Consider the following 20,418-nt stretch of genomic DNA (forward strand, 5'->3'; position numbering starts at 1 on the left):
CCGTCAGCAATGGAGTACTGATTGCCAAGATCGCCAGTGCCTGACAGACGAGTCCGGTCACCAGCGCCCGGCGTCGACTCACAGACCCGCGTTTGACCTGCCATCACCGCCTGCATCTAGAGAATACTACATCTGTCCTACGTCCACTCTCATCACGTCGGGGTCACCACTGTAGTTATCTTAGTGTACAAATAAAAATCTCGTTTATTATTCACAATAGTATTCCGTCTCCAAACCGCCAACCAAGTTGACCTAAATATCGCCAGCATTTTATTGTGAATAATAAACGAGATTTTTATATGTACACTAAGATAACTACAAAGGAATAGGTCCGTTGGCTATAAAATACAGCAGGTACTTTAAAAAAACATAATGAGACAATGAATTATAACGTGTTTTCCACTCCCAACAACTGCATGTGTCTCCTGAGATGGCAATGTCCCGTTAGTAGTCCTACCAGTTCCCTCAGTGAGTTTCTGTCGATATTGAGGATTTGTCCGGTTCGCCTGGGGTCTTGTCCATTTACGAGTACTTTGAATTGCCTCATTTTGGGTGCCCATTTCCGCAAATTCCGCATTTCCGACTACGATCCCGCAAGTGGTGCTTTCGCCCCTTTCCTTGGTAGTCCATCAAGCCCTCAATTCAATTATGTCCTAGTACCCAGATCAGGATTATTTTATTGATGGTAGTAAGTTCTTCAAGAATGGTCTTGCATTCCATCACCAACCTGGAGTTGCATCGGTTACTTTCCAGTGCCAGTTTCCATCTGGCTAGCAAAGCATATGCTTATTCATATTCTTGTACCCGATACGTATGTTCTCCTGTGCACAAGCTAAGATGGCCTCCATCTCAGCTTGAAATACAGTGCAATTTTGCAACGAATGACTTAAATTGAAAATAATACACATGGCAATGAATAATATTATGATAAAGAGACATTACATTACCATACTATCGATATGCCACACCCTCTCCGAAACTGGGCCTACTGTACAGGGCCCATAAATACTTTAATAGTACACAACTGCTAACCTTGGACAAACACAAATGCGCCCCATGATTGCGGTTGAAATTGGTAGCCACCTCTGGTCAGGATCCTGTCAAGGTCAATCCTGGGCTTTGCAGAAACGGGCAGTCCGTTTGATAGATTCTAAATGTTATCTAAACATTAAAAGTCTTACGGTGTTTCCTTCCTCCTACAACATGGGTCTTTTCAAGACCCTTCCTTTCCTCAAAAAGACCTCCGCACAACATCCACAAAGATGTCATAGGCCACGAAGGGAAATTATTGAAAATATTATATTTTAATAAAAAGAATTTATTTACACATTTATGAAGTGGACAAAAACATAAATCAAACAAAGAAAGTTAGGAGGACATAGATTTCACATAATTTCACAGATACATACATAATATTAAAATCAAAAAAAAAAATTAACCATAAAAAAAGGTTTATGAAATTATATTTATGAAGGAATGGATATAGAAAACCAAATACAAAATAAATATTAATTTAATTTAAAATATCTTCATAGTAAAAAAATTATCATTCAACGCATCTATTTACTGAAAATACAGAAACATATTTTATGTTGGACGATTGATTGATTTACAAACCTTGATTCCTATTTCCCCTACACGTATGAAAAATATTTACTAACCAAATCTTACGACTAATGGGTGACTCAGCACAAATTTTAAAAATATATATTCATGTTACCAGTTTGTTGATTTAATAAATATTTTGTGTGAAAAGATTAAACCCAAAACGAATTTTAGTGGAAGTTCTGTCCCTGAAAGATAATACTAATCGGTTTATTTCAAACATACACAAAATATAACATCAAGGACACTTAAACAATGTGGTAATAATTAATATACAAAAAAGTAACTTATAATGATGCAACGATTCACGCTTTTGTTCAATAATAATCATTGAGAAGAAAAGAGCTATAATTATTCATCTTGAAAAACAATGAGATGAAATTATTAATAGGTAAAATTTGCTTTATTTGCAATATATACAACCTTGTTCTTATAAAAGCCAAAGCCAGATTTGCTGCTAGCAGTTGGCAGTCAGGTAATTAAAAGAGAATTCCCCTTCCTGGGGGACTAATTATTCTACCTCTTTGATGGAATCAAAATCGGAGTGGGAAAAATGATTATTTATGAAAACCTTCATAACTGCTCTACACTCTCAAAGAGACAACCTGAGGGGGGGCCAAGTGCGAGAGTGAAGTAGACAAGCTCTCCTCTCATCGCCTCATTGGCACTTGTCACAATTGGCACAAATTAAATGACATTAGGCGAACCATCACACTCGAGGGGAACGGGTAATAGGCTCAAGTAGTCACAACACAAACAATAATAAACCACGCTACAACTGCACAATAAGAGAGTGAAGAGGTACGTATGTTTCGGTGAGATGTTTCACCAATAGCGTAGAGCAGACATAAAGATACTACGTACAATGAAGGTTACGATGCATCGAAATCGATAATAGTTGCATCACTAATAGTTAACGATTATTGTCAATATCATGAGTTTGTATGATGCTACTAGTGTTTAGGATTTAAAAACCACGGTGTTGATAAACCTTGGAATATTTTCAAAGCTGGGTGAAATCACAGTCTTGAGCCAAAACTCTTTATCAATGTCGTCCATGTCTTCCATCATGAACGGGGCAAAGGCAACATGGTGCTTGATGTCCAAGAGGCAGTCGTACCGCGCTAGGTGTCTGTCCATCTGCTCCATCAGCTTCAGGGGCAGTTTGCTCATCATCAGGCCCTGGTGTCCCCAGGTGATTGCGCGCCCATACCAGAGGCAGTTCACGTAATCGGTGCTGTAGCTTTCCGCCAGGGTTATTTGGTATTTGATGGCTTCTTTGCCATATTTCTGCTTAATTTTGTCGTAAATCTCTCGGTATCTGAAATAGTGGTAAGTTAATACTAATGCATTTTTACAAAAACAATAAATTGTACATGGTTTGGTTACAGTGTTCGGGCAGCTTATTCAAAAGCATTGAACTTTGATGAACAATAATCAGAGACTCGAAAACGACTACTACATAATATTTATCGCTGAGCAAAGAATTACATATTTTATATTGGGTTGAAATCAAGTAAAGATTTGTGCGACTTGCTTGCAATATAGAAGGTTACAATGGTAACAAACCAGTCTACTCTAATATTTCATTGGGAGTTCTCAAGATTAAAATGGGAGAAAAAATATTCCCTCAGATGTACGAAAAAGTCCTACGTTGGATTTTCCATATGAACAGTGTGCCAGACGGCCATCGGTTTCGGTCGAAAAGATTGCAAAAATGGAGAGGGTAATGCTTAAAAAGATAGATGGGCGACAATTCGGAAGTTGTGCAATTTGATCCCTGATGTCAGTTAAACTACTATCGACAAGATTTTAACAGAAATTTTGCATTATCACAAGGTGAGTGCAAGGTGGGTTCCCAAAATGCTCACTGAAGATCACTAGCGGCAACGGGTTAAAGCGACCTGCAAATTCTTAGATTGCTATGCAGAAGGGAGCGAGGAATTCTTGGATTCAATTTTTTTTTTTTTTTTTTTTATAGTGAATACCTCACAAGAGTCCCAACTGCTCCCGTCTGGAGCCAGTGAGACTATGGCATCCCCAATTGGGGGATGTTGTGAGGCTGAAGGTAAGTGGGGAAGGGAAAGAGGAAGGTGGGGAAGTACCTGGCTATTCAGACCTAGTCACTAAACACGGCTAAAGCCATTTGGAGCATCGTTTCAATTCTGAATGGTGGTCTTACACCAGGGCGATACTGGTAGTATCTTCCACTCTGGAACGTGCCGCAAATATACTATATATTATTTTAATTAATTAATTGTGAAATAACACAAATTAATCAAATAAAATTTATTTGCGCACGCCGGGTTCGAACCCGCGACCTTCGGAATGGCAGTCCAATGCGTTACCACTGGACTATGCCGGCCGTCACTTGTCACCGTCAATTGTCACCGGCGACGAAATCTGGGTACATTACATGACATCAGAGACAAAAGAACAGTCTCGTCAGTGGCGGCATTCAAGATCGCAGAAGCCGCAAAAGTTTAAACAAACATTGTCTGCTGGCAAAGTGATGGCAACTGTGTTTTGGGAAAGGAAGGAAATATTATGGCGCAAGTCCATGGCTACCGGGACAACAATAAACGCTGATTACTACTGTCAAACTTTGAAGAGGCTTCGCCGTACAATTCAAAACAAAAGGGGCATGCTGAAAGGAGTGTTTTCATCAGGACAATGCTCATCCCCACACTGCCCGCGCAACAAGCGTCACACACCCCCCCTACAGCCCGGACGTAGCACCAAGTGATTATCATCTCTTTCCTACGTTGAAGTCACACAGTGGTCAAATCTCAGGACCGACGAGGAGTTCGAAGAGGTTGTACGCTACCCGGGCACCGCGGCGGGAGAGTTCTATGACACGGGTATAAAATATTACACCGCATGCAAAAATACATCGCAACGGGGATTGTGCAAAAAAAATAGTAGAAAGTTCAGGCTTTCCAACAATGTATATAATTCATTGCAAATAAACATGTTTTTCTTTGTGAAAAAAAATTGGAGACCTTATTTTACAGACAATCCTATATGTGCAAGTAACTTACTTCAGGAACAGTCCCAATATCCTGTTGATGGAGAAGGCGTTATGTGAGCAGAGGATCCCATAGGCTAGGCTCATGGGCATCACACTCCACATCGGTTTCTCGCACTGCAGCTCCAGATCGGCGATGACCTCGTAAATGTCCAGGAAACAATGCTTCAATGCAATGCTGTCTGGAAATATTAAAATTCTTATGGTCCTGCCGCTGAGAGCTTTGTTATGACTTTTCTCATACAAGCGGCGACCGGATAACTCATCAAAATGACAATTCGACACACCTTTAAAAAATTATATAAAGTCATGAAAGTGATGACACAAAAACTAGATTAAATAGGTTATGTGGATTAGGTATAAATGTTTTTTTTGTCGCTTTTAACGACTTTATATCACTTTTTAAAGGGGTGTTGAATTGTCATTGTGTTGAGTTATCATGGAACCGCTTAACCAAAACCTCCTAGATACAAGGCCGGGACACTCATTCAAAGCAGCCTCCTTACTTGTATGAGATTCTGCAAAAATTTTCGATTGATTTTTTTTTAAATTTATTCTTATTTATTAAAATATTTTTAAGGACGGGTTGTTTCGGAGAATCTGAACAATTCATCAAATTTCAACATTCATTTTCAAGTTTTGTGAAAGACTTTTGTAAGTTCTTTTTTTATTTCAGTTTTGTCAAGCAACTAGCCTACAATGATATAAAAACAGAATTTGAAAAAGTCTTTCACAGAACCCGAAAATGAACGTTGAAATTTGATGAATCGTTCAAATTCTCCGAAACAACCCATCCTAAATGTTTTAGTTAATTTAAAAAAATTATAAATTTTTTAAAATACGACAGAACATTCGATTTGTAAATCGATTCCGATATACAAAATAATAATACTAATAAGGGCGATGTATAACAAAGTAAAAATACACATTTCGGCGTTTTACCGTCATACCGTCTTTTAGATTCAGATTTACGAAATTTTATGATTTATTTTTGCAAAAATTGAAGTTTTTCGAATTCCACAAACAAATTTTCGTGTGCGGACTAAAATTAAATTTCGAATTACAAATTAACGAATTTCGAATTAAAAAACCGTTTTGTTTGAAAAATTATTTCCGTGGATATTTTTTTGGCGAAAATTTCGAATTATGCGTTTTTTCGAATTATCGGGGTTCAAATTATTGGGGTTCGAATTAACGAGGTTCTACTGTAATGGTTTATCATGTTTGCATTAAAAATATTTATATTTCTAAATTTGTTTATTTCTATTAATAAAATTTGAAAGCGTATTTCAGCACCTTTCAAAAACTGTTTTTAGTTTTCAGATATGTTTAGAAAAATTCCATTTATTTGGTTTTTATTACAATACATGCAAATTCTCCGACCTTTTGACAGCGTCTTTTAAATATAACAGTCATTATGCCAGAGGCCTGAGGGGTTGATAATCAGTAATGTTTTTGAATCCCTGTGAGATATTTCTAGTGGTTTAGATTTTTTTTAAATTAGAAAGTTTGTGAAAGGAAAAAATTACCTGGAAGAGTATTGAGAGATTTTTCACAAAGTTCATTGATATAATCAGAGAAATTACTTAAAATTTCTACATCATTAATACGTGGCCGGCTCAGGAACATAAGCTTTCTTTTCGATGTCATCATTTTATGCTGTAATTAACAAAAAAATTTCATTTAATAACATAATTTAGGTGTTATTTGCAATTTTAATTAAAAAATTAAAGCAGTACTTACAATATTGATGTACATTTTTTTCAACATGTCAAGAAGTGTGCATCGGTACAAAACGTCATTCGTCAAAAATAGAGTATCGATATATTCGAGAATAAGGTCATATAATTCATCAAAGGTTTCGAAAGTTATCCACTCCAAGAGTTCAAGAATCTAGAAGAAAAAAATCATTATTCTTATTTTATAAAACCTGTCTTAGGACGGGTTGTTTCGGAGAATTTGAACAATTCATCAAATTTCAGCGTTCGTTTTCGGGTTCTGTAAAAGTCCTATTCAAATTCTGTTATTATATCATTATAGGCTAGTTGCTTGACAGAACTGACGTAAAGATAGAACTTGAAAAAATCTTTCACGGAACTTGAAAAACAACGTTGAAATTTGTGGATTCCGTCCTTAATTACACATATTGAAAGGTTTGCCATGTCAATAATAATAAAAACCCTGTCATTATTTAGGGGGTTTGAAGTAGTGTATGAGATAAAGCATTACCTCGTTCAAGTAGTCAATCCCGTTCCAACTGGATATGAACTGGGATAGAAATCGTGACACAACGGGAATGCCTTGTTGTAGACGGACTTGTAATACAGATATTCTCTTCAGAAAGTGAGTCTTTTCAACAAGGTTGAGATTGGTTTTGGTTCTGAGGAAATCTACAAGACACAAAAAATAATCATTAGTTCAATCAATTCTAAAACTTACCAATGCGGCTATAATCCAAATATGATCCATCGGTGGCTATCGCATAAATTGTTTCCATATTTATTTTTTCATGTTGTCCATAAAACGGTTATACAAAAAATAAAAATAAATCCTAAGCTTTTTAAACTATAAACTAAAAATACCGAAAGAACAAATAAACTACACTTAGGGGCCGTTCAAGTATTATGTAAGCACTATAGGGGGGCAGGGGGGTCTTTGCTTTGCTTATTTTTGATGACATGGGGGGGTGGGGGGGTCGAGATAGTGATTACGTCAGCACTGCTCAGCAGTAGTTATTTTTTTTACATATTGGCAACCGACACATTGTCTATGTTTGAAAACCGAATACATATTCGGGGATTCCCACAAATAATTAATATTTTTAGGTACTCGCCAGTGGCGGTTCTTCCCTTAGGTCAATTGGTGTTTGACCCCCCAAAATTATAAGACAACAATAATAAATATAATAATCAATTATGTGCATCAAAACATTTAAAATGTAACGCGAAACAGCGGCGGCGGCGAGTGACTAGCAGTGACATCTGTTGTCTCTAATAGAAGCTTTCATTCACAAGTCCACACGATTCGCTGGGTCAATTTAAAGAATGTCCAATTTGGCATCTTCTGTCCCTACCCGCGCCATAGAATAAACGGGATGGCACTATATTTTTCGTCGAAGTAAAAATTAGCTTCCGAAGAAAGTTTAGGGACGCTTAGGTCATGACCGTGGGGGAGACAACACGGTGAATATTATATGTTTTACAGAGATGGTGACATAAACAAATGTCGTTTTTTCATTTTACACGCTTGTAGTGTGTGGAACAATGGTTGTTTTTCAATTGCATAGTTCGGGAAAGGATTAGAATAATTATTTATGTTGTTATCGATTTAGAATGAAACAAAACAAAAAACGTAAAAAATCATTGTCAAATAGAATCAAACACTGATTTTATTTATTTTAATGTTGTGGACAACTACATTAAAACTTAATATCTTAAAAATAATTTGCCGTAAGTACATGGATTGTGTATTTATTTCCAATTTATTATATTAACATAATATTTATTTAGAGTCCGCGACTCTAAAACTCTATAACAAATTGATATAGTTAATAATATATGGGCATTTTTCACAATATCAAATAAAGATTAGTCACACATTTTTTTCAAATGACCTACCACGACTGAATCCCTAGAGCCGCCTCTGGTACTCGCTTAAAAGACAGAATACATTAACAGAAAAATGCAAATAGATACCAATTTTTACGTAAGCATGGGAGGGGGGGGGGTAAGAGCTTTGCTTACTTTTGGTGACAAGGGGGAAGAGGGGGTAAATAATTGTAATAAATCTGCTTACGTAATACTTGAACGGCCCCTTATCTATATGTATTACGGTTATCCAATCTATTAAATTTGAGTGACAGAAGAACTGTTTTCGATCTGATATTTCTATTTAAAATCTTGCATAGTACAATTGACATTCCTGAATTATTGGCGCTCATAAATTTGAATGTGCCAGCCAGAAACACAAGGTCAGTACTACCGTTTTATTGTGGTAATACTACGACAAGGGCGCAGTTCAATATACCACTACACAGAATTCAAAACTTAGGAAATATGTATTCGCACATAGATGCATGGAATATGACACTGATACAATATAAACATGAAATAATCAAATCATTTATCCATGATACAAGTACCCACTAAAGAAGTTCTTTGTTAAATTTATCAAACTACATCGGCAAATTTACTAAACATATCTTAGTAATTAAATGTATGGTTCATAGAAGTATTATAAGCCATCATAATCTGTAGTATTATTTAGATATAAAAAATAACTTTCCTCATCATTACAAATTAACTTATATAAAATATTCAAATCAAACAGTTCCGAACTCCTGCAACTAGCTAATTCCCCGATACAGCGGTTTCGTACTATGCGAAACCAATACCGAAACAATAATGTTGTAATTCTCTGATCACGGTACTTTGAATTTTTGCTGCTGTAATTTTATATCTAGTATGTATTTTTATTTTTTATCGTAACTCTATTGTTATTATCTTTCACTGTACTTAAAATTTTTGTTGCTTTTATTTTTAATTCATGTATGTATGTATATTTCTTTCTCATGTTACGTTGTACTGCCTTTATGTATATTTGTAAAACCCCTCTGATCTTAAAATAAAATAAATAAATATATTACGGAGAAGATTACAATTTTGAGGTACGTGTAAGAATAAAAGATAATGAAGACAATTTTACTATTTTGTGACATGCATCAAAAGATAGTTGCTAAACTGTCTGCAAGTGACATTAAAAATGTCGATGGTCAATGCAGAATCGTTAAACAGTTGATTGGAGAGTTCTGATGGGCAGAAGTCCTCGTTTTCAGAATATAAATGTGTTGAAATCGAGGAGAATTCCTGTTAAGATGTGCGGGGGAGAGAGAAAGGTTGCGTTGAAAAGGTTGAGAGACCAACCAATCAACAGATTCCTTTAATATATTTAATATGATGGTATGTGGTACTCACTGTTGTACAAAGTATGGTACAGGGTTTGAGACAGGCGGGACTGTGACTGAGGGTCTGAGAACTGCAGGATGTGGAGTCCAGCATCATTCACCAAAAGCGAGAGGATGTTGGCCGGCGTCAATATGCGATTCCCGCAATGGTAGACCAACAAGTTGTGGGTGCTACAAAAACAAAATTGCCATTGAAAAATAAAAATAAATTAATGTGGACTTTTTACATTTCGTTTAGAATTTAGATGATCTCGCAGGGGATATTTTGATTATTGAGTTAGAAAAACTATGGGATGTTACGGCTGAAAGATTAAGGACGGGTTGTTCCACAGAATTTGAGCAATTCAACAAATTTTAAGTTCCGTGAAAGTCCTATTAAAGTTCTGTTATTATATTATTGTTCAAATTCTGTGAAACAACCCATCGTAAGTGTTCATTCCAGAATGAATGCGACAATAATAAATTATTTAGACATAAGAAAATTAATCTTATTCCCACCATTTTTAATATTAACATTATCATAACATAATATTTCTTTCCCACATCTGCAATGTAAAAACCAAAATAAAAACATATAACTGGTATTTCATAATCACAATGTCCTTCTAGGATTAAAAATTATTTCTCTGTAAAATATATGTTTAAGTGTCGGTTCGTTTGCATTGACCAATACTTTTAAGATACCTTTAATTCCGAAGCTCTTGAATATTGTTTGTTTCGTTTAAAATCTTCCAAATTATATTGCACTCAGCTACAAAGAGAAAGGCCGACTTTATTGGCCCACTGGGGTGTAATAATTGCAAGGATGCCTTTGACCAAGACAACGCTATTATTGTAAACCCTATAGGCTAAAAAAAATGTATTCCACACGACGACCAAGGTGTGGGAGAAAATAGCCTGAGTAAGGTCAACTTTTTTAATGTGTTTTCTTGTAGTTTTAATTTAAAAGAGCAGATACCCCGATTATCAGGAGTGAGTCTTCGAGAGGTAGTCTTAGACGGTCAGTCTCGGAGAGTAGTCTGTGACAGTAGTCTGTCAGAAGTGGTAGATAGTAGTACCACTACCAGTAAACTTCAGCTGCGGCTAATAGTGAGTATGGGAGTGAGTCTCGGACAGTGAGTGTGTGAGACTCAGGCTTTGAGAGTAGTCTGCGACAGTAGTCTGTCAGAAGTGGTGGGTAGTGGAATTCCACTACAGGTTAAGGGAAATTAGACCCTTAGGGGGTTTTTCACTATCTCTGATTATGTTCTGACCAAGCACTAATCCGCGGATTAGTCATTTTTTCGTTTTCACTATATCTGAATAACGCTAACGCTCGGGTTAAAGTTAGATTTGACTAATCAGTGCTCGAACCTCACGTTAGGCGCTATTCCTCGAATCAAAGATGGCGTCAAAACATTCCGAGTTTAACAGCTGAGAAGTGAGTCGAATTTTGTAGAATGAATTTGAATGCTTGTATGATCCATCCTGAATTATTTGATTGTGTTCAAAATAAGAAACAATGTATTGATTCGACACGAATCTATCTAAAATGACCTGATAATCACCATAACATAACCAAAAAAATGCACACTTCGCGGTGTGCGGACTGTGACGCATGACAGCCGTGGCAGTAGATGGAGAAACTGCAAACATTTTGCGATGTTGCCAGACTATTTCGAGTGTTATCTATCCGGAAGTTCGAAACAATGGTGAAACGGTCGCCGTTGAATAACGAAGTTATTCTGAACTTTAAAGCCAGCCAACGGATAGCTATTCAGATATTTAGCCCGACATAGTGAAATACCCCCTTAATCTGGTACCTACCAGTTAACTTCAACTGCGGCTGATAGTTAGTAATATCTGTGTTTATATTATATAAAAATAAAACACCATTGGGTGTTTTCGTACCAAGATAGTAGTAGAAACACTAAGTAAACAGAATGTAAAACACATTGTGGTAATAAATTTACCTGGTAAAATCGAGGCATTTTTTAGTCTCACCATCCTTCATATAAATTACTGATCCCAACTGGAGGTAATCCACGTCAGGTAAAAGGTGAATGATATTTTGATTTCTGAAGTTTTTCTGAAAATTAAAAGGTAACAATGCTTAAATTAATTCTCAAATCAACAGAAAACCATAACTTTAATCTTATTTAACATTAAGGATAATGGGTTTTTTAACAGAATTTAAACAATTCATCAAATTTCAAAGCTGATTTTCATGTTCTGTAAAGGTTCTATTCAAGTTCTGTTAGTACATCATTATTGGTCATCTGTTTCACAATACTGAGAAAATAACAGAACTTGAAAATCAGCTTTGAAATTTGATGAATTGTTCAAATTCTGTGAAACAACCCGTCCTAAGACTCCATGGTAAGCGTTCAAAAAGAAAAAGACTACTGAAGTTGATTTTTTTTATGTTAATATTGCACAAGAGTCCCAACTGTGTGGAGCCAGTGAGACTATGGAATCCCGAACTGAGGGGAAGGAGATGGGTAAGGGGAAGATAGGAAAGTACCTAACTGTTCAGATCTGGTCACCAAACACTGATTAAAGCCATTTCAAGCAACATTTCAACTCTGAATAGTAGCCTTACACAATTCAGCTAAGGATTAGAGATACTTCAAAAGTAACATATATTCTTTATGAGCTTAAACACTTAAAGTGTTCAAGGGAGGTATGTTATATGTGGGTGGAAATTAAGATTGCATACCGTTGCAGATTCTCCCGTCCACCAAATTAGTCTGCTTTCTGATGTTTGATTCAGCTGAACATTACTGCGAATCTGAAAAATACCAATGATAATCAAAAAAACAAGATGGTAAAAATATGATATTATTTGTGCTACCTTGCGAAGTACTTTTACTTTAAGAAATTTACAGGAACCAAAGGACTGTATACATACCAGGCATCCTAATTTCGGGAGGTGATTCTACATGATGGCAGAAGTAACAAAGATAATAATATTATTCGAGATTCCAAGGCGATTCTGAGGCGTATGTGTGGTAAAACCATGCATGATTGTATGAGAAATATGGAGATCCGCAAAGAGTGCAAGGCTGATGTAAGCATAATGAGCAAGATTAAGAAAGGGGCGCTAAGATGATTTGGGCATGTAGAGCGAATGAGCGAAGAAAGGAGTGTAAGGAGAATATATTAGCAGAAGTCGGGGATGGGTCGGGGGAGAAGAGTGTGTATGAGAAGATGAATGTGAGTATGAATGTGAATGAGGTAAGAAGTGTGTGCCAAGGCCCAAGACCGAGTTGTTTGGCGGTCTGTCCTCTCTGCCTACCCCTACGGGAAACGGCGAGATGATTAGTGAGTTAGAAATTCCTTTTTTTTTCCGTACAAAAATATTTTTCCTTATTCTTTCTTTACAAGCATTTCAACAACCTAGAAACTACCTTAAAACATTGGAATTTCAAAAAAAAAATCTTTTTTTTTACTATCATGAACTAGAATCACCTCCCGAAGTTAGTGCACATTATCCCTTCTATTATGTTGGAGGTAATTATATCCAAGTTTTGCAAAGAAAGCACAAACATTTAATAATGAATGTATACCTGAGCATCTTCTAATCTTTCCATCAGCAGTTTGTTGGGTTTGGAGAAGGCCACATTTGTTGAGATCATGGGCACATCTTCAGGGACACACTCCGGGCGATAGGATTTGAAGAGGCTCAACAAAATCAGTAAACAGTTCAATTGCTGAAAGAATTAAAGACATTAATTTTAAAAATGTCCAAAGTGCAGTTTCCTGAGAAGACATGGTTAGATTACTGTATTTTTATGTTTTAAATACAACTGAATTACCTTGGGGGACTTCTTCGTAGCAATGAGGTTTAAAATGCTCAGAACTTTTGTCCTGGTAACGTCCCGTGATTTGGTGTAACTGTAGACAAGCTTGCTTGCCGATACTAACTGAAAAAAAATGGATTAATAATAATATTCATCAATTACACTAGGAAATAAAAGCATAATATGAAAATACATACTGTGTAGGAAGTTATATATACTTACAAATTCAACATTATTCATAAAGAAGAAAAAAAAATCATAGTATGGTTCCAAAACATCGGCATTCATCAGATTTAATTCATGTAAACCTAAAAGAAAATAAAAACATTATGTAATTTACCAGTGGTAGTTCTACATCGGGGGACGATGGACGATGGGGTTTGTCCCTCCACCAGATATTCCCCAAATATAATAACGTATACTAAAAAACGTTTCGAATTTTTTTAAGCCTGAAATTAGAATAGTTCCTATGGAAGAACCGACATCCGCTCCACGCCTTCCTTGTAGTTTACTAAAGCATACATACACAATACTACACAACACACTACTTGAGCTCAAGGAGCTGAAGCCGCTGAGCATTGGCTATGCGCAGTGCGCACAGCGCAGTCAGGTGACGTCACCGAGCTTTTTCGCTTGAAATTCGTATTTAGTGCATTTGGATTGGTTGTATGCAAATCTCATAGAACTTGGGAACAGACTTACTAACTAACCTTTCCATATCCATAATGTAACAGCAGTCTACCACGCTCTTTAAAATTGCAATATCTCCTTGAATACATTTAACATTAAATAGATATTTTTAGGTATTCCTAAAACACAAATTTTTTCATCCATTAAAAATATTTTAAAAATTGTGATGATTCTCTATAAAATAATAAAAAATGTTTTTGTAAATATCAACACCTTTCGATGTCAGAAAGAGAAACCAATATATTATGGCATTCCAACTTGTTCAACCTACGATCAATATGACTCCTAATTATTTGTGAGAATGAGAGATGTCACATAAACGTTAAAATCTGCTGCCTATCTGTACTGACAACTTTACATATCTAAGTTGACATAATATTATATACGTAGTCTCTTTCTTGAGTATTAAGTTGATTAAAAACAGAGAAGTCAATATTCATTATCTTACTGCAAAAAAAGAGATAAGTTGCCTTTTTCATCTAAAAAGAACTGACGAGACCACGTCGGAACGTTCGGCCGTCAAACCATCTAATCGTTAACCAGTGTCATTTTTTGAAGTGAAACTTCTTTACGCGCGTCATGCAATTTCGAGGAGTAAAACCAACTCATGACCGAAACGAAAATGCGGGACCGATTAAAGTTCATTTGATGTAGTAAAAGTTTTGAAGTAAAATATAAATGCTTCTTAGCTCATCTCGACAACTGGCGTTGGTGGTGTAATGGTCAGCATAGTTGCTTTCGAAGCAGTTGATCCGAGTTCGATTCTCGGCCATGGAATATTATTTTTTTGTTTTTAAGGAATTTTTTTTTTTTAATGGTTGACCATAATATCAATCCACTAAGTAATATTTTAGGCCTGTAGCATAATTGAAAAGTTAAAGAATGATATAAAATTTTTTATGATGTTAACGATAAAAAAATGAAAAAAAACATAAAATTAAAATAAAAAATGGGCCAACGGCACGCGGTGTTCCCAAGCGGTCACCCATCCAAGTACTGACCGCGCCCAATGTTGCTTAACTTCGGTGATCGGACGAGAACCGGTGTGTTCAAAATGGTATGGTCGTTGGCAAAAGTTAAACAATATTAATTTCTATTCTACCTGCCAATAAATATATGAAAATTAGTATAAAAAAGCCCTAATAATATTGAAAAAATTAGCAAGGTGTGTGCGAGGTTGATAAAAATAATCATTACATACGCGCTTGAAAAAGATCGTAATTACATTAATAAGTTTGTAGGAATTTTTTTTTTCAATGGTTGACCATAATATCAATCCACTAAGTAATATTTTAGGCCTGTAGCATACTTGAAAAGTTAAAGAATTTTATGATATTATTAATTATAGTAATGATAAAAAAATAAAAAAAACATGAAATTAAAATAAAAAATAGGCCAACGGCACGCGGTGTTCCCAAGCGGTCACCCATCCAAGTACTGACCGCGCCCAATGTTGCTTAACTTCGGTGATCGGACGAGAACCGGTGTGTTCAACATGGTATGGTCGTTGGCAAACGCTAAACAATATTAATTTCTACTCTACCTGCCAATAAATATATGAAAATTAGTATAAAAAAGCCCTAATAATACTGAAAACATTAGCAAGGTGTAAATATTATATACCTAGTTTAACTCACTCTCCTAACTCATCTTCGCTGTCTACAGGCAGAGCGCACGACTGTGGTCGTGAAGAACCGAGGTTCGATCCCCGCTTTAACTAATTTTTTTTTTCTTTTTTTATAACTTTTAATTTTTTTTATCACATGCTACTTATAAATATGTCAATAGACAGAAAAAAAGAGAGAATGAAATGAAAAGAGAGAGAGAGAAGAATACTAGAAGTTTCACTTCTGTCTTGCGTAGGCTTGACACACCCATTTTTTAATCCTTTTCCGCATGTTTCCTTCAAATTGACGGCAAAATCAGACAAGTCTATATAAATTAAGCGAACAAGAATCGGCACAATATTGTGGATGTGTTTTTTTGTTTAGTTTTTAGATGGTTTTTAGGAAGGTCACCATTATACAGCTTACACTAATAAATATTTATTGTTTCTGATTTTATTTTTATCAAATCTCTTCATGGAAAAGTTGATTATTAACGACAATGCGTGGAAATGGGTCGTTAGACTGTCTAAGGAATGATGAATATAGACTTAATGCTGTAGAAATGAGTTTTGTACGTTAAAACCATGTACCTATGACTAAGTTAAAATTGAGGTGATCCGGTAAGAATGAAAGGCTGATGTAAGCGTAGACATGTATAGCGAATAAACGAAGATAGGAGAATACATGCCGTGGAAGTAAATGGTAGAAGAGGTTCAAACTGGTTCGGCCTATTTTGGGACACTCGCCCGCAGTCCCCTCATACCTCGCAGGTAGTCCTCTGATAAATTACAATTATAAGACGTGGTATAAATTTGAATGAAGCAAGCCAGACAGAGTTGTGTTGTGGTTTATCCTCTCTGCATATCCCTGCAGTTAACGGCGAGACGGTTGGTTAGGTAGTTATTCAAGACAATACGTCAACCAAAATAATTTCATCCTTGTTTGTAAAGATTGTAAGAATGCCCTTCAAGCACAAAAGAAAAACTTGTTTTCATTATAGATTTTCTTAATGAGATTTCAGTACACATAAAAAAATCCGGTCCCCACCATCGAAGAAGTGATCGAGCCGCCACTGTAAATTACCAACCACAAATAAATTGTGGAAAGCAAAGTCAAAACAAAGTTATTGTATTCGATTCACATATGGTTTATGGTTTATGGTATATATTATTATGGTTACATATCGTTTGGCAATATGTAGTCTCAAACCACATAAAATCACCATTTAATTAGTTTTAGCTTTAATGTTTTCCAGTCTATGACTATGGATAGCATGTAGGCTGAATTTAGATTGCGGGACACACCAGACACGTTTTGACAGCACAAAGTAAATAATAAGTTCTAATGAATTGTATTTAGTTCTAACAACATTTTCCGTATCTGATGTATTCTACCGGTTATATTTCATTCCAAGGTGAATCCCTCACGGTTCGGCAAGAAATGAACAATGCGGGTGATGTTGCAGGATGTTGCCCTGCATGAACTGATTAGACGGGTCTTCAGGTGTCAGCATAAATAAACCACTCACGGTGTCAGTACATTAATTTGTAGCCAGTAAAATGTCGGTATTGCAGATTTCTGTACTACCATTCTGCATTTAGCACAATGTCGTTGAGTGAGTCAAGTGACGACGAGGCTGTGGAATTTCTAGTGTCTAATTAATAGAATCTTTAAAATATTTTTAAATCTAGCAACAATTACGACAACTATTTATACGCACAAAATAGGTTATTAGGTTCTTAGTTTGGATTGAGTAAGTAATTTATGCATATTTAGATTAAAATTAAACTTTCACAAACATCGATCCTCATAAAAAAAAATCCAAAATGGAATATTAATGCATTTCTCCATATGTAATTAGTTGTTTCTTGTAGTAATTGAGTGTAATTTCCATAATCCGTGCATATTAAAAGTGCAGCAGTTAGGTAAATACTTACCTGAGAAGATACTGAAACCACATACTGCTTGCATATGTACTAGTAGTATGCAACGCCGCAATTATGGAACGGAGCATTCTAGGTATCATGAATTCTTACAGCACCCGGTTTATGTTGATTCCTTACCGACCAGTGAGGGAGCTGCCTAATTTGGACAAACTGAATGTGAATTGTTTTCTACTATTTTTCTTCAGATATTTATGAATACAAACAAACAATAAATATCAATAATCATACAAAAAAAATCGCAGGCAGATATAAAATAAACCGAGAATAGGTAACTCACCAATTAACCAATTCAGGGCAGAAACAACTTTAAACGAATTGTCGACCAAGAAATGGTTGTTCAAAATCCAGTGCACCACTCCTAGTACTGTTTCATCAGATGCTTTTCCCTCGGGTATCATGCAATATCCCAATGCAGACCACTTGGTGACGGCTAGAGAAAAATGAAATTATTAAGAATTTTCAATATTTGGCGACTGAACTACAACTTATCAGATGGAAACTTACGAATTTTAATCTTGAGCCACAAAGTGACCAACTCATTCAGAACTTCTTCCGAAAATCCTTTTCGAATAGCACACACTTGTAAACAATTAAAAACATCTTCAAATTTAACGGGTGAAAACCTAGCCCCCCTATCCAAATCATTAAAATATTCCAGGGCACTATCAATTTGCGCCATGGGAAAGTCGTTTGTTGAAATATCGTAAACAATACTTTAATTCACGATCAACTTGCAAAAACAAACTACACTTTCATCCACGCGCGAATGGAAAAAACCAAAACAACCCAAAACCATAAATAAACCGCCCAAAACAAACGTTTGTCAAGAGAAATTCAAATGTGTTTCTTTTTATTCGCATCACCATGCTATTGGAGCGTAATATATCCAGCCAGGCACAAAATAAGTGCCAATAGCAGTAGTAAGTACCGATCCAAACATAAATAAACCTGGATCCAAAGAAACACCAGATTATAAATAAAGGTACGTTCACACTACGATAGACAATTACAAGTCTAACTAACTAACTAACCATCACGCATGTTTCCCCGCAAGTGTAGGTAGAGAGAACGGATCGAAAAAACAACTCGGTCAAGGCACGCACTCCTTGCCTAATTGACATTCATACATCGTATCATACGTACTCTTATATTATTCTGACTCTTGTCATGGCCTGACTCAAGTTTCTGGTTCACTTAAAATATAAAGCAATAAAATTATAGTTAATATTATTTCAAATCTTAAAAATATCACAACAATTTATTGTTTTTAATTGAACACGGTCTAGGACAAAATTTAAATCATTTATATTAAGGTTTTAATCAAACGTTGTTTAGTGGGGTCTACAATATACATATACCCCGCCCACCATGCTAAATTTTTTTTACGTTTCAGAAAACTTTTACGTTTTGTTATTTTAAAACTATAATTTTGGCACCCAAATAAAATGATAATGTGGACTTCACCAGGTCCACTACATTCGTACCGGGGACCCTATGTTGCAATTTATATGATTATATATTTATTTAGGTTAAGTTAGGTTGTAGCGTTAGACAAAGTGAAAGGCGCACTGTTTTATTTTATTATTATTCTAAAAAAATTGAATTTTGTGTTTATTTAATGTTTATCTGCTATTCTTTTCTAATTATGTTTTTGTACATTAAACTAGCGGAAGTCCCCGCCATTGCCTGGGATTTTACATCAGATTTAGAAAGTAATTTTCATCTTGTTTTGAACATCAAGTGTGCAATATATCATCAAGAAATATCAAAATTCTGCTTCGAGGGGTTGGAAAAGGGGTGGTTTTTAGAAAGTTCGTGTAGATGGTCACCTTCCTCTCGTTTTGACGGTCAACTGAAAATTTCATCAATCTCGGAATAAAACTATAGTATTGTTTAAAAAATAATGTCATGTCGCCACGGAAACTTTTCTTCATATTATATTATATATTGATGAAAGATTGTAAATGATTCAGATCTAAAATAAAATTTACATTATGTCATTTTTAAAACTAATGTTATAGTGAACAAAATGAAAACAGATATTCTATAGTTTTTGGTAATGACAAAAAGTGATTTTTTGTGAGGCCCTTTGGGGTGATTTTCGCACCAAAACGGCATTAAAAAATTATCCAAACATTATTATTATTAAGGAAGTCCAGTGAAAATATTAAAATATATTGACATATCAATACATTTTACCAACAAACACATTGATGTATCAATACATTCAACAAACACCAATTCTGTATAATTTTATAAATATAATTAATAAAACCTTATTTTAAAATTTATTAAACACCATCACATCAAAAAATTCAGCTAACAAGCTGTATAAAAATATTGTTAAATATAAAAAAGCTATTCTCAATGACGGAAATCGATTATATTCCTGTGAAAACTGTTACCTAGCCAAAATATTTGTAATATTTTTTTCTTAAACTATTGTAAATACACTCTGAGGCATCATTTTAATTAAATAAAAATACTTTATACTAGTACTAAAATAAATAAAAAAAATTACCGTTTGTTTAATTAATTATTATTTTTTAATTAAAAAAATAAATGAAATGAAGTGGAGTTCTTTATTCAAATTATTTTTTTATTTATCACAAATTTTCAGGATTATGGAGTTGCCCCTTCTAAAATAATAAGTTATTTTACTGCCATATTTATATTTTGAAAATATTTATCCATGCACTATTAACATATTTTCTGAATTAGTTCATCTACGTCTACATAAAACCGTTTATTTTATTATTTAAGTATTTAAAACCGGGATGATACCCGACATACGTAG

At 35.1% G+C, this 20,418-nt stretch overlaps 1 protein-coding gene and 2 non-coding genes across 3 annotated transcripts; all 3 read right to left on the reverse strand.

Moving 5' to 3' along the window:
* Positions 1-1,377: 1,377 nt before the first annotated feature.
* On the reverse strand, positions 1,378-18,451 carry LOC149424590 (centromere protein I-like). Its single transcript, XM_089631430.1, has 13 exons — positions 18,126-18,451; positions 17,899-18,051; positions 13,601-13,686; positions 13,394-13,501; positions 13,145-13,288; positions 12,295-12,366; positions 11,549-11,664; positions 9,607-9,767; positions 6,863-7,023; positions 6,377-6,526; positions 6,163-6,292; positions 4,647-4,815; positions 1,378-2,926 (listed from the first exon to the last, which is right to left on the reverse strand). Exons 1-13 carry the CDS (start codon positions 18,298-18,300, stop codon positions 2,566-2,568), a joined length of 1,986 nt encoding a protein of 661 aa, XP_089487556.1. The 5' UTR covers positions 18,301-18,451; the 3' UTR covers positions 1,378-2,565.
* Positions 15,021-15,139, reverse strand: LOC149424591 (5S ribosomal RNA). Its single transcript, XR_016302142.1, has one exon. It is a non-coding gene; the product is annotated as a 5S ribosomal RNA (ribosomal RNA).
* LOC149424592 (5S ribosomal RNA) lies at positions 15,462-15,580 on the reverse strand. Its single transcript, XR_016302176.1, has one exon. It is a non-coding gene; the product is annotated as a 5S ribosomal RNA (ribosomal RNA).
* Positions 18,452-20,418: the final 1,967 nt, after the last annotated feature.

The sequence above is a fragment of the Hesperophylax consimilis genome, chromosome 4 (genome assembly GCF_061612785.1).
Source record: "Hesperophylax consimilis isolate HC1 chromosome 4, BYU_Hcon_1.0, whole genome shotgun sequence".
Classification (NCBI taxonomy): domain Eukaryota; kingdom Metazoa; phylum Arthropoda; class Insecta; order Trichoptera; family Limnephilidae; genus Hesperophylax; species Hesperophylax consimilis.

Coding starts and splice junctions, on each gene's coding strand:
- LOC149424590 (XM_089631430.1), bottom strand. CDS start 18,300: ATGGCGCAAATTGATAGTGCCCTGGAATATTTTAATGATTTGGATAGG. Junction 13,502..13,600: donor TTATGAATAATGTTGAATTT/GTAAGTATATAT, acceptor ATTTTTTTTCAG/TTAGTATCGGCAAGCAAGCT. Junction 2,927..4,646: donor ATATTGGGACTGTTCCTGAA/GTAAGTTACTTG, acceptor CCACTATTTCAG/ATACCGAGAGATTTACGACA.